The 14,568-nt window shown below is 39.2% G+C and overlaps 1 protein-coding gene across 3 annotated transcripts; it reads left to right on the top strand.

Moving 5' to 3' along the window:
- Positions 1-174: 174 nt before the first annotated feature.
- Kbtbd3 (kelch repeat and BTB (POZ) domain containing 3) lies at positions 175-13,404 on the top strand. Of its 3 annotated transcripts, none has more exons than XM_013009431.1 (4): positions 175-270; positions 3,214-3,251; positions 8,014-8,258; positions 10,737-13,404. In XM_013009431.1, the coding sequence occupies exons 3-4, from the start codon at positions 8,038-8,040 to the stop codon at positions 12,337-12,339; spliced, it is 1,824 nt and encodes a 607-aa protein (XP_012864885.1). In that variant the 5' UTR covers positions 175-270; positions 3,214-3,251; positions 8,014-8,037; the 3' UTR covers positions 12,340-13,404. The 3 variants fall into 3 exon arrangements, with proteins under 3 accessions (XP_012864885.1, XP_012864887.1, XP_012864886.1); XM_013009432.1 differs by lacking the exon at positions 175-270 and adding an exon at positions 672-731; XM_013009433.1 differs by lacking the exon at positions 3,214-3,251.
- The last annotated feature ends 1,164 nt before the right edge of the window (positions 13,405-14,568 follow it).

Genomic DNA, 14,568 nt, shown 5'->3' with positions numbered 1-14,568 from the left:
GAGGCACGTGGTCCATCCGGAGCTCACGCTGCCCCGCCCCAAACTCGGCGGTCTCCGTTTGGAGAAAGCGGCGACGGAGATTCAGGCGAGCTGCGGCACCGCGTGACGTCACGTAGGGGCGTGGCCCGGGAGGACAGGGCGGGACTAAACTCGAGCGGAGCAGATTTACGCCACTCACACTGGGCGCAGAGCTAACGGGGCAGCGGTGTTAACCAATAGCAAACCAGCGCTCGAGAGGCCGGGAGACTGGGGTGGAGACTGCGGAGGCAGGTGCGTGAGCCTGGGGGTCTAAGGGAGGAGTGGGCTGGGGCCGGTTCCTAAGTCCCAGAGGGAAGATTTCTCATTGCTCCGTGGGGTTGTGGGTCAGGAGAGAGGTGTCCGCGGTCGGGCCGGGGTGGCGGGGGCAGGGAGGATGCTGATCGTTCCCGTGGTCGTGCAGCGCGACGGCCCCCGAGTTGCAGCGTCACCCAGGACACCCTTCACCCCAGCACCCGTCCACCCCGAGCCCCCCCAGGCCTGCCGGGGCTGGCGTCCTCCTCCCCACCCGCAGCCCCAAAACAAGCCCTTGGGGACCACGTCGTGCTTTGGCTCCCGGCCTCGCGGTCCTATGGGTGGGGGTCGCGGTCTCCATAGCAGACACACCTGTAGTCCCCGTTGGTGACTCAGGGCCCTGCTGGATCAGAGTCCTGCGGGGTTCGATTCCCGGGTGGGAAAGTTATCAGCAGACGAAGGTAAATACGTAGATTAAATGAGATACTGTGGGATTCAGTCCTGCCACCAGGTTAGGTCAGCAAGTAGTACTAATTCGTATAATTGCCTGCCTGTCCATGCTGTCTTCCGTTACTCGGATTTTATTCTGGTCTTCTGGACTGTTTTGTGGTATCATCAGCCCCCACGAAGCCTTTGTGAATAGATGGGGTATTGAAGGCACACATCCTCGTAGGATGTGAATAAAGTCCTCAGAAAGAAAACAACGCCAGTTGAACTGTGTCACACCTTTCTGTCACTTGGAATTCTCCAAGTGTATATGTACGCATGCACAGATGTACATTTACATTTAGAATGCATGTGTGTGCACATGAGCATGCATACCCATACATGTACATACGTGTATACATATATGTGTATAGAGCGAGGGATATACACATATATGTAGAGATATACATCCATAGAAACACCCCTGAAATTAATAGCAGACTCTTGAAAAAGTTGCATTAAGTAAGATGCAACCATTATGCCCTTATAGTTCCTTCCCACACTTCACCCTCCTCCAGCCCAGGTAACCAATCTCCATGTCTACGGTTTTGTATATCATCTATTGTTAATGTGTATCAGTCGTTGTTTTCAATGTGTGCATTGTGAGAATGTGGTTGAATGGTTTATTCATAAACATATTTGATACAGTTGTGGTTGTTGCAGGTTTTTTTTTCCAGTCATGGGGCTTGAACTCAGGACCTGGCCCTGAGCTTTTCTGCTTAAGGCTCTTGCTCTACTACTTTGAGCTGCAGCACCACTTTCAGTCCTCTGGTGGTTAATTGGAAATAAGAGTCTCACAGACTTTCCTGCCTTCACAGACTTTCTCAGCTTCCTGAGTACCTCCTTCTGTAGCTCCTCCATTACAGGCAAGAGCCACCAGCACCTGGCAGTTGTTGCAGTTTTTGACTGTACAAATGAACCTGTTATGGGGCTGGGAAGGTGGCTCAGTGGTAGAGCACTTGCCTTGCATGCATGAGGCCCTGGGTTCGAATCCTCAGCACCACATAAGCAGAAAAAGCCAGAAGTGGCGCTGTGGCTCAAGTGGTAGAGCACTAGCCTTGAGCTGAAGAGCTGAGGGACAGCGCCCAGGCCAAGAGTTTAAGCCCCACAACCAACCAAAAACAAAACAAATGAACCTGTTATGAAGCAACACAAACAACTTTTTATGCACATAGAAGTTTTTATTTCTCTGGGATAAGTGCTCACAAGTATAACTGATGAATAATATGATAAGTATATGCTTAGTTGTTTGGTTTTTTTTTTTAAAGAAACTATTCCCACCAACTATATGTCGATGATCCAGTGTTACAACACCCCATCAACCAGCTGAAATGATCAATATTGTCCTAATTTTCTGATAGAGAAATCTTTGACATCTTTATATTCTCTTTGGAAATAACCTTCAGGCCCTTTGCCCATTTTTAAATTCGATAGTTTGCCTTTTTCCTCATGAGTTTTCGGGGTTGTTTTTAAGGATTCTACTGATTAGATTTGATGTGCAGATACTTTCTCCCAGCTTATGTCTTGCTTATCTCTGTCCTCTTAACAGGAAAAATTTAATTTAGATGAAATACAGTCTATTGATTGTTTTTCTTTGGTTTATTAGGCTTTAGATGTCATGTCTAAGAATTCATTGACTAACTCATAGTCACACACACACAAAAAAACTAATTTCCCACTCACAAAAATTCTTGTTGAGAGTTATTATCCATTATGAATTAAATTTTACATATTATAGTTTAGGTTAAGGGATATTTTCCCCTCATGTGGATCTATGTTTGTTTCAGCATTGGTGAAAAGACTTCTTTTGTTTGTTTGTTTGGTTGGTTGTTTTTTGTCTTTCTTCCGTTGTATTGCTTGTACCTTTTTAAAAAACGTGACTTGGCTGTATTTGTGTAGGGTTATTTTTCAATTTGTATTTTCTTCTACTGATCTATGTATCTCTTTGTGCCAATATCACACAATCTTGGCTACTGGATTTATAATAGGTCTTAAAATAACATAGTTTACTATCACATTGTTACTCTTTTTAAAATTTATATTAGATATTTTAATTTATTCCATATCAATTTTACACTTATCTCAATAATATTTACAGAAACATCTTTCTGGAATTTTGACCTATCAGACTTAACTGTGTTAAGTCTGTATGTCCATTTGAGGAGAGATTGGCTCACCTTTCTGTTTTGACTTTTCCAGTTCTCAGAGGTGGCATCATTTCTGTCCACCGATTTAGGTACTCATGGGTTTCTTTTGTTAAAGAGTTGGTAGTTTTCAGCATACAAACCCTGTATCTATTTTCTTCAATTCATAGCTCAGTATTTTTCCCTTCTTTTCTAAGCGATTACATTTTACGTTTTGGTTTCCCTGCAGTTCTTATTATTACATAGAAATATAATTGATTTTGTGTCTCAATCTGCAGTGTCTCTAATCTCTAGCTTTGTTTTTATTTTGTAGAATTCTCAGGATTTACTATGTGGATTAGCTTATCATCTGTAAGTAGATAGTTCTTTCCCCCTCTTCTCAATGTATATGGCTTTTTAAAATTTTTCTTCAGTATGCTGACCAGAGCCTCCAGTACTTTGGTGAATAGCAGTGGGAAGGGTGGGCAAGCTGTCTTCCTCTTAAGGAGGAAGATATTCGAGCTTTTATCACTTAGTATGTTGTTTGTCTTAGGTTTTTGTGTGGATAGATAGTCTCTATCTTCCCTCCTTCCCTCCCTTCCCCCCTCACTCCCTCTTCCTTCCTTCCTCTCCCTCTCCCCCTCTCTCTTCCTCCCTCCCTTCCTCTTATTCCCTCCTCTCCCTTTCTCTCTGCCTCCCTCCCTCTTTCTTCCTTCCTCCCCGCTCTCCCTCTCCCCCTTCCTTTCTCTCTCCCTCTCTCCCTCCCTCCCCCCTTTTTCTTCCTTCCTCCCCTCTCTCCCTCTCCCCCTTCCTTTCTCTCTCCCTCTCCTCCCTCCTCTCTCCCTTTCCCCCTCCTCTCTCCTTCTCCCTGCTCCTCTCTCCCTCTAACTCCCCCCCCTGTCTATCCCTGTCCCTCTCTCCCTGTCTCTCCCCACCCCTACCCCCAGTCCTAGAGCTTGAACACAGGCCCTGGGCATTGTTTCTAAGCCTCTTTGTACTCAAGATCACTTGCCACAGCACCACTTCCAGCTTTTTCTGTGTAGTTTATAAAATACTGAAATAAGGTTACAGGATGACCCATTGTAACAACAAGATGTACAAGACACTATGTTGAAAATGAACTTTACAACTTCAGGGGTGGGGAGGTGGGGAGGGAGAAGTTGGGGAGGTAGGGAGGGAAGGGATGATAGGGGAAAAACAAAGGAGAAGGTAACAATGCCTGATAGGAAATGTACTCTACCTAACTCACATAACTGTAACACCTCTGTACAGTATTTTTATAATAAAAAATATGTGCAAAAAAAGTTTCTCAGACTTTTCTGCCCAGGCTGGCTTCAAATGATGATCCTCAGATCTCAGCCTCCTGAGTAGCTAGGATTACAGGCGTGAGCCACCAGCACCTGGCTCTATTCTCTATTAAGTTGGAAGTGAGAAATTTCTCCTCTGGTCCTCATTTGCTAGGAATTTTTTGAAGATCGCTATGGTATTTTGTCAAATGCTTTTTTGTATGAGTTGATCATTGTTATGTAATTTTTCTTCCTTAGCTTGGTATATGATACATTGCATTTATCTTTCAAATATTGAATCAATCTTATATGCTTGTATGACCCTACTTGGTCATAGTATAGATTCACATTAAATTCTTTTTGTTAATATTTAGCTAAGAAGTTTCATATCTACATTTGTAAGGAATATGGGTCTGTAGTAATAGAGATTTGTGTGTTTGTTTGTTTGGAGTACTCTGTCTACATAATCTTATTGTCTACTACAATAAGATTGGCTTCATAAAATTGTTAGGTTTTCTTCTGTTTTCTAAAGGAGCTTTTAACTTCGGATAAATGTAAGTTCCTTAATGATTACATGGCTGTTCAAATTATATTTCACATTGGATGAGTTGTGATCTTGTAAGCACACAGTGCTGTAAATTTTCCCCTCAGTATTATTTGAGCTGCATTCCATCTGATACGTTGTATTTATAGCTTAATGTATTTTTAGGTACCTTTGAAATTGACCTATGTATTACTTAGAAGTTTCCAAATACATGCATATTTTTATTTATGTGTGATTAATATCTAGTTGGGTCGATTGTGGGCAGAAAACATTGTATTTGTGGTTTCAGTTCTTTAAAATCATTTGAAATTTGTTTTATGAAGCAGGATATGGTCAAATTAGGTATTATGTGCCTTAGGCACTTAAAAATATAGATTATGTGGTTTATAGGTCAATTTTTCTTTTTGTTGTTGATTAGATTCTGTTGGCTAATGGTATTGTTAACTTCCTTCACATCCTTGATATTTTATGTTCTAGTTGCATTAATTTTTGAGAAGGGGATATTTTGAAATCTGATTTTCTCTTTAGTTGTATCAGTTTTTACTTAATATATTTTACAAATCAACTATTTTATGCATTTAAATTTAAGAGTTTCTAGTATTCTTGATGGAGTGATGTTGTATAATATTCCTTTCTATTCCTGAAAATGTTTGTTGCTAAAGTCTATTTTATACTGTATTGACATTGCCATGCTTGTACAGCATACCTTTTTTATCCATTTACTTCAACTTATTTTTGCTTTTTAAGTGAGTTACTTATTGGAAGCATGAAAATGAATCACTCATCCATTCCAGTAATATCTGTCTTTTAATTGCTGTACATAGACCATTTGCACTTTAGTGTAACTATGGTGTTAGTATTTAAGTCTACTATTTATCTTTTCTGTTTATTTTCCCTAGTCTTAATTTGTCTGTTTTCTTTTTTCTGGTTTTTTTTTGTTACTAGAACCATTTTGAAAATTCCTTTTTGATTTATCTATGGTGAGTATGAGTGTTATATCTTTGCAAACATTCTTAGTAGTTGTTCAGCCTTCTCTGACTGAACACTGTAGTGGAGGGATAGGAAGAAGAGGGCAGAAGCCCCTTATTATAGCCTACTGTGAGCAGAAACTAGTCTCTTCATTGTTGCTTCGCAAGTAGCAGTTGAGAGATCCACAAAACTTGATGGTGTTCATCTTGGATTTTACTCTAACACTTTTCTGCATTGCTAAATTGAGCATTTCCTGGACCTGCATGAAAGACATTAAGTTTTTCCTGGGGCTTTTTTTTTTTTTTTTGGTCAGTCCTGGGGCTTGAACTCTGGGCCTGAGTGCTGTCCCTCAGCTCTTCAGCTCAAAGCGAGCGCTCTACCACTTGAGCCACAGTGCCACTTCTGGTTTTTCGGTGGTTTATTGGAGATAAGAGTCTCATGGTCTTTCCTGCCTGCGCTGGCTTTGAACCGCGATCCTCAGATCTCAGTCTCCTGAGTAGCTAGGATTACAGGCATAAGCCACTGGCGCCCGGCTTCCTGAGGCTTTTTATGTGCCTATTCATTACTGTTTCTGGTTCAGCAGCTTCTTTGGAATCTGGCATATTTTCAGCAAAAGGAACATCCAAGGAACTCACTGTCACATCGTTCCTCAGGTCCCAAACTTGTTTGCCATTCTACTTTCTTCCAAGCTGCTTTTCATAGTCTTTATGTATTTGTTATTGTATGCTATTTGTTTGTGTGTGTGAGTATACATTGAAAGAAGGGGGGGTGTTTTGTTCTCAGCAGAAAAAATAGGGAAGGATAGGCCTTTAAAAAAATAAGGATTAAATATCATGGAACAAATACTCAGAAAATGTTAGGTATTTTTATAACATTCATCTTTGTTACCAGGAATGCTCTTTAGCTGGACCTGCTGCATATCTATAACCCCCTTCAGGGGCCGGGGGAGGAAGATCAAGTGTTCAAGCCAGCCTGGACTACATAATAAGACTCAGCCTTTAAAAAAAGGGGGGGGGCTGGGAAGGTGGCTCAGTGGTAGAGCGCTTACCTTGCATGCCTGAGGCCCTGGGTTTGATTCCTCAGCACCATATAAGCAAAAAGAAAAAAGCTGGAAGTGGCGCTGTGGCTCAAGTGGTAGAGCACTAGCCTTGAGCTGAAAAGCTGAGGGACAGCGCCCAGGCCCAGAGTTCAGGCCCCACGACCAGACCCCCCCCCAAAAAAAAAGAAAGAAAAAGCTCATAGAACTCATAAACTTTATAGACCATGATAAAGACAATTTGCCCCATGGAGGTTAGAATGTTAGAATGTTTGTGACTTTACCTAAGTATTACTATCCCACAATACTATGAAATTTGTGACATGAATGTAATCACTTAATCACAATTAAAAAAGTTTGCAAACAAAAAAGGATGAAAACTTAAAATGTCAGGGTACCTCTTAAGGAGTGCATTTATGATGGGATGTTGTGGATGTTAAAGTTGCTATATATGCTTTCAGTGATTATTAAACTTGAAGGTCATAGTAGTATTGCAGAGAATATGGATTATGAGGGAAACAAGCAGTGTTCTTAGGCCTGTTGCTCTCCACCTCCTCCTCCAAAATCATCAAGCATTTTTTCCATGTGTTGCCTACTCTTTAGATGAAATGTCAAAACAAACATATTGGACATTTAACCCAGTAATAATAATAATAATAATAATAATAGTGACACTCGTACAGTGACAGCTTAGACAAGCACACCCTTCTACAACATCTCCATTTTTGTATTTAACCCAGTTATTTTCTTGTTGTGCTGGGGATTGAACCCAGATCCTTTGTGCATGGTAGACAAGCACTGTACAACTCAGCTACATTCCTAATCCTATACATAATTGTATAGTCATAAATATTAGACGTTAATAAGGTGCTTCTTAATTTCAAGGAGCTCAACATTTGTGAAGATTAAAAACAACATTTTCGGGCTGGGCACTGGTGGCTCACGCCTGTAATCCTAGATACTCAGGAGGCTGAGATCTGAGGATCACGGTTCAAAGCCAGCCCAGGCAGGAAAGTCTTGAGACTCTTATCTCCCAGAAACCACTAGAAAACCAGAAGTGGTGCTGTGGCTCAATCGGTAGAGTGCTCCCTTTGAGCTAAAGAGCACAGGGACAGTGCCCAAGCCCAGAGTTCAAGCCTCATGGCCAACCAAAAAAATTTTTTTTTCATTCAATGCCAAGAAATGCCAAGGTTTACTGTCATATGATTGTTCTTAGTGAGCGTTGTGAACATTGTTGTATAAGGGGGAAAATGTTGAAGTCTGAAATGTTCATTTTTTTTCAATTGTTTTTCATTCTAGTTCTAAAAACGGGCGGAATTGGCTATGGATAATTCATATGATTTCAGTGAACGAAGTTCATGTAATGGAATTTCATCTGAGAGGAAAAACAACTTCCTTGTGTCGGAAGATCATGGGCAGAAAATCCTAAGTGTTCTGCAGAATTTTAGAGAACAAAATGTCTTTTATGATTTCAAAATAATTGTGAAGGATGAGATCATCCCCTGCCATCGGTGTGTGCTAGCAGCCTGCAGTGACTTTTTCAGGTATCTTGCCTTATCTATGCTTCAGATTTTTTTGTGATATCAGAACATGTAACCGTAATATTTAATTCTGAAAGAAAACCTCATTCGAATTAGGTTAACTAATGGTTTTTTGGGTAGGAGAACTTAAGGCTGCCTTTTCAAAAGCACGAGTCTTCCCAATTCAGAATTTCCCAACATTCTATGCAATGTAATCCTTTGAAATGTTCTGAGGAGAGGTTTTTGTGTTTTGTTTGTTTTTTTATGCCAGTCCTGAGGCTTGAACTCAGGACCTGGGCACTGTCTTTGACCTTTTCTGTTCAAGGCTAACACTCTACCACTTGAACCACAGCTCCTCTTCTGGCTTTTTTTTTGGGGGGGGTAGTTAATTGGAGATGGGAGTCTCAGAAACTTTTCTGTAATCCTCAGCTCTCAGCCTTCTGAACACATCGGATTACAGGTGTGAGCCACTAATGCCCAGCCTGTTCTTGCTTTGTTTGATTTCGTCTGGGGTCTTCTTTGTTTGGGAGTTCCCTGTAAGATGCATCATTTTAGAAAAAGATGAAACAACAAGATAAAAATGGAAAGCAGAGTTCAAAGAAAATGAGTCAGAGACAAAAGTTAATTTCAGTTGAATACTGTGTCCATGAATTATCCAGTGGGAAGGACTGTGACTCAGAAGATGTAGAAGCAAAGGTATTTCTATCGTAGAGATGTATCTCTGGGGTGTCCACTTCCCAGTTGTTCTGGTTCTGAGCAATAACTTCTAAACGAAGCTTCCTTTCCAACATAGCCTACTAAGGATGTCCTGATCATGATTCTGTAGAATTCCATATGCTGACAGTGGCTGTAACTCCACACAATTAAGGGTCAGCCATCTTGCCACACTCATTGTTGCAAGGTAATACCAGCCTGTGTGGCCTCTTGGTCCTTACAGACACATTTCTTTGTTTAATTCCTGGCCTTGAGTTCTCCTAGTCACACTGTAATTTCAGTATTTTATGTTATGTTCAGTTTTGGAAGCAAGGTAAGTAGAGTTTAAATCTCTCACAAACGTGAGAAAAGCAGAGTTCTGTTTGAAATAGAGGAATAAGATGGCACTTATATCACTTTTTATCCTTAATTTAGCTTGTTTTTTTTCTATGAACATTGAATTATGCTTAGCCATTATTGCCTTTAGAATAAATTTTATGAGGTGAATTTTAGTTAGAAAATGATTTTTACGTGTACTGCTTGCTAATCACTCTAAGATATGTTGCCTTTGAGTTTGGGAGCGGTGACTCAGTGCTACGTAGTCCACTGGATGCAGGGATGCTGGGACAGCATTACATTAACTGTGTGTTTGTTAAAGCTGTAAGTCATCTAGTCTTTTCATTTCTTCTCTTCAATAGTATATTGGTGTTTGAATTCCCTTGAGGACCTAAGCATTATACTTTGCCACTCCCCAGGGCCACCCAGGCCTTCCCTCCTCTCTTCCAGTCCAGCTTTTCTGCCATGTAATTTTGGCCTTATATTTGGAAGTATTGAATAGCCTAGTAACAATTATTCAAATTTTGGGACCTATCTCCATCTCTCAGCTGCTGTTACCACAGACGCTATTTTTTTTTTGGTCTTTTTTGGCTTGGTGTGGTTAACTGGTATTGTTTCATTCAATGAAACCACATCCCTTTCTTCCTAATCTATGATATAAAAATGTGTCTCATTAGGTGGATTTTTTTTCTGTACAGAGACAAATTCATTGGAGACATTTGGGCTATCTTTTATGTTTCATTACTGTCCAATCAAAAATTAATTTGAAAGAAAATGTTAAGGCCTAAGCCCCGTCAGCATTATATTGCAAGGAATTTTAGCTTTCTATTAACACAGTTGATATTAATTTACTCATAAAGAGATTCAGCCATTAGAGAACTTTTGCCCTAATTCTGTGAATTACATAGGAGCTAATCCATATACAAAATTTGAAGTCTTTTGTAATCTTTTTTTGGATTAGCTATTGTATCTAAGTTATATTGAATGAATTTTCATATCAGTTATAAATTATATTTCTTAGCAGATATATGGCATATATAATTTAGATATTGAAATAATTTATTAGTATACCATTGAAATATGATTTTGTAAATATATTTTAAATCAACCAGAGCATAAAGGATGTTTCTTTAAGGTGATATTGACAGTAATCGTGGAAGAAAATAATGCTGTCTAAGCCAGGCACCAGTGGCTCATGCCTGTAATCCTAGCTATTCAGAGTTTGAGATCTGAGGATCACAGTTGAAGGCCAACCCAGGCAGAAAAGTCTTCATGAGACTCTAATCTCCATCTTATTATTCAATAACCAGACGTAGTGCTCTGGCTCAAAGTAGTAGGGTGCCAGCCTTGAGCAAAAGAGCTCAGGGAATGTTCGCAGGCCCTGAGTTCAAGCACCACAAACATAAAAAAAAAAAACAAAAAAATTACTGTTTACTTGTTCTTTTGTGTTCCTTATTATTTTGTCTTTTGCAGGGCTATGTTTGAAGTAAATATGAAAGAAAGAGATGACGGAAGTGTTACAATTACTAATTTATCCTCCAAAGCAGTAAAAGCGTTTCTTGATTATGCCTATACTGGAAAAACAAAAATCACAGATGATAACGTGGAAATGTTCTTCCAGTTGTCATCATTTCTTCAAGTTACCTTCCTCTCCAAAGCTTGCAGTGACTTTTTAATAAAAAGCATTAATCTCGTCAATTGTTTACATTTATTATCTCTATCAGATAGCTATGGCTCTGCCCGTTTGTTTGACCATGCTTTATACTTTGTACAGCACCATTTTTCCTTGTTATTTAAGTCGAGTGATTTCTTAGAGATGAGTTTTGGAGTCCTGCAAAAATGTCTGGAATCAGACGAATTAAATGTTCCCGAGGAAGAAACAGTACTGAAGTTCGTCCTTAGTTGGATTAAACATAACTTAGAATCAAGGCAAAAGCATCTGCCCCATTTGATTCAAAAAGTAAGACTGCATCATTTATCTGAGGATACACTTCAAGACTATCTGCTCAATGAAGAATGTTTACTTAAAAGCACTAACTGTTTTGACATAATGGTAGATGCCATTAAGTGTGTGCAAGTTTCTAGTGGCCTCTTCCCTGATGCTCGGCCATCCACAACTGAGAAATATATATTCATCCACAAGACTGAGGAAAATGGAGAAAACCAATATACATTCTGCTATAATATTAAAACGGACTCATGGAAAATCCTACCCCAATCACATCTGATTGATTTGCCAGGGTCTAGTCTATCTAGTTATGGAGAGAAAATCTTTCTGACTGGTGGCTGCAAAGGGAAGTGCTGTAGAAAGGTCCGCCTTCATATTGCTGAGACTTACCATGATGCCACTGATCAGACCTGGTGCTACTGTCCAGTCAAAAATGACTTCTTCTTGGTATCAACTATGAAAACACCAAGAACCATGCATACTTCAGTTATGGCACTCAACAGGTTATTTGTCATAGGTGGAAAGACTAGAGGATCTCAGGATATTAAAAGTCTCCTAGATGTTGAATCTTACAACCCGCTCTCCAAAGAATGGACATCTGTGAGCCCATTACCCAGAGGCATATACTACCCTGAAGCAAGTGCATGCCAAAATGTAATTTACGTTCTTGGATCAGAGGTAGAGATTGCAGATGCGTTTAACCCATCACTTGATTGCTTTTTTAAATACAATGCCACAACCGATCAGTGGTCTGAACTAGTGGCAGAGTTTGGGCAGTTTTTTCATGCTACTCTCATTAAAGCTGTCCCTGTGAATTGCACACTATATATATGCGACCTTTCCACATATAAAGTTTACAGTTTCTGTCCTGATACTTGTGTTTGGAAGGGTGAAGGGTCTTTTGAATGTGCAGGATTTAATGCAGGTGCAATTGGAATCGAAGATAAGATTTATATTCTAGGTGGGGATTACGCACCAGACGAAATCACAGATGAAGTCCAGGTCTACCACAGCAGCAGATCTGAGTGGGAAGAAGTTTCGCCAATGCCCAGGGCCTTAACTGAATTTTACTGCCAGGTGATTCAGTTCAATAAATACAGGGACCCATGGTTTTCCAATCATTTCTAAAGGTAGTATGTGCTCACATATTCTAAATCTGTTCCAGTTCTAGTAACCTACAGGTAAATTTATTTATTGTAAGGATTGGCTAAAAGGTCTTTGCATCTTAATATTCTTCCTATAAGAGAATTACCATGTATGTATGCTATCTATGAAGAAAGAGTTCCCAGATATTTTAAGTGAAAAAGACATTGTATCAAAAATTAGGCTGAATTATGATTTAATCGCAAAGATTCCAGAACACTTAACATTCTCAAATGTAAGTAAAAGTTATAGGCTTTGATGCTTTGTTTTTTATAAAGTATTTTAACCATGAAAAGTAGTAAGAAAAAAAAAACAAGAGTTTATAGGTCTGTGCAATTTAGGTGGAGGAAGCCCCTTGTAATAGTAAAAAGGTAATTGTGAAACTAAAAGGTAAAAAGTCTATTATGATGTTAGAAGCAATTTAGAAAATAAGAGCTGTTGAATTCATTTTTTCAGGTCCTTCTTTCCTTTAATTTTTTGTCAGACTTTTTATTGAAACATATTTTCCTATCCTTCTAGTCAGTACAATAAATTTTTTTGTGTAAGAGAAAGACAGAAAGAAAGAGAGAGAGAGAAAGAGAGAGAGAGAGAGAGAAGGAAGATTACCTCTTCTTTAATAGAATATTGTACCAGTGCTGGAGTCGTGGCCTAACTGGTAAATCCCCTTTCTAGCACAAGTCCCTGAGTTAAACTTCAATATTAGGGGGTGATGGATGGGGGAAAGCGAAGGAATTTGTACTAAGCTATAACACATCATTGACGATTTCTTTATGTATTTTTAAATTGCTAATTTTATTAGCTTTCCATATCAGATGGTTACAATTTTAGCAGTCATATTTCTCTTATTCTCTGGTTCAGCATTCATGATTTAGGTAGTAGTTCTGAGTAGTCGTTCTAAGTTCCATGAGGCCTGAGTTTATCATAACATATAACCCGTGAGTGATATTGTTAATATAACTGAGGATATGGAACGTTGGCCCATGTATTGCTTTATCATTATTCTATATATTTCCTTCCTTCTTTTTTTGACAATGCTAGGATTTGAATTCAAGGCCTCCTATTTGTTACGCAAGCTCTCTTTTTTGCTTTAGTTATTTTTTGAATAAGATGTTAGCATTTCTTGCCTCCAAGTAAGTCTCAATCTGATCCTGAAGATCAATCTGTACCTCCCAAGAAGCTGGAATTACAGGTGTGAGCCACTATGCCCAGCCTAACACTTTTTAATCTTTATATACATTTGAGCTAAAGTAAGAAAGTTCATGATTTAATTAATCATCAATTTTCTTTGTTTTCTTTCTCTCTTTTTTTTGGTCAGTCATGGGGCTTGAACTCTGGACTTGGGTGCTGTTTCTTAGCTCTTCAGCTCAAGCAAGCACTCTACCACTTGAGCCACAGCTCCACTTCTGGTTTTCTGATGGTTTATTGGAGATAAGAGTCTCAGACTTTCCTGCCCAGGCTGGCTTTGAACTATGATCCTCAGATCTCAGCCTCCTGAGTAGCTAGGATTACAGGTGTGAGCCACTGGCCCCCGGCTTCATTTCAGTTTTCTGTAATGACATACCTACATACTATAAAGCACCATATTGGTTTATTACCTCAGCAAATTACTTTCTAAATTAAAATGCATGGCTTTTGGTATTGATAGTAGAACTTAAAACTTTCATCATGAACAAAAGAAGGATAATGATCCATCCTTCTTGTTCTCAGCCAGAAGAAGTTTTTTTTTTTTTTTAATTTAGCTCAAGAAATGCAGATGTTTTAGGTTTTAAGACCCCTGATTTACATCTCTGGTAATACATGGGTTGTGTTTCTCTGATGCTTCACTCAGTGTTAATAAAGATAAAAAAAAAAAGTAAAGGTTAAAAAAAATAGGTATTTACCGGAAAGAAATGCCTTTTTTTTCTTACAATATAAATGCAAATGTTAAACTTCAAACATATTTTTCAAATCACAAATAGTAGAGTACATTTTCTCACAGTTCCAAAATCAAGGGCAGTCTCAAATCAGATGAAAGTCACGTGAAAAGTATTCTGTAGAATTGGCTGCCCTTCCTGTCCAAGCACGTGTGTATTTAGGGAAGAGGATATTCAGTGTATGTGTGGCATCGGAGGCAAAGTATATGGCAATGATTATAATAGCACATAATCTGTCTACTAGCTATAGATTTATGGAACTGCTAAAAATAGGTTGATAAAGTACACATAAATAGTATTG

The sequence above is a fragment of the Dipodomys ordii genome, unplaced genomic scaffold, assembly GCF_000151885.1.
Source record: "Dipodomys ordii isolate 6190 unplaced genomic scaffold, Dord_2.0 Scaffold10, whole genome shotgun sequence".
Taxonomy (NCBI): Eukaryota; Metazoa; Chordata; class Mammalia; order Rodentia; family Heteromyidae; genus Dipodomys; species Dipodomys ordii.
This window is presented reverse-complemented; position numbering and strand designations above follow the sequence as displayed.

What these genes read in the sequence shown, in the direction of transcription:
- Kbtbd3 (XM_013009433.1), top strand. Translation starts at nt 8,038, where the DNA reads ATGGATAATTCATATGATTTCAGTGAACGAAGTTCATGTAATGGAATT. An exon ending in GCCTGCAGTGACTTTTTCAG is followed by an intron (nt 8,259 to 10,736) that starts GTATCTTGCCTT and finishes TGTCTTTTGCAG; the next exon opens with GGCTATGTTTGAAGTAAATA.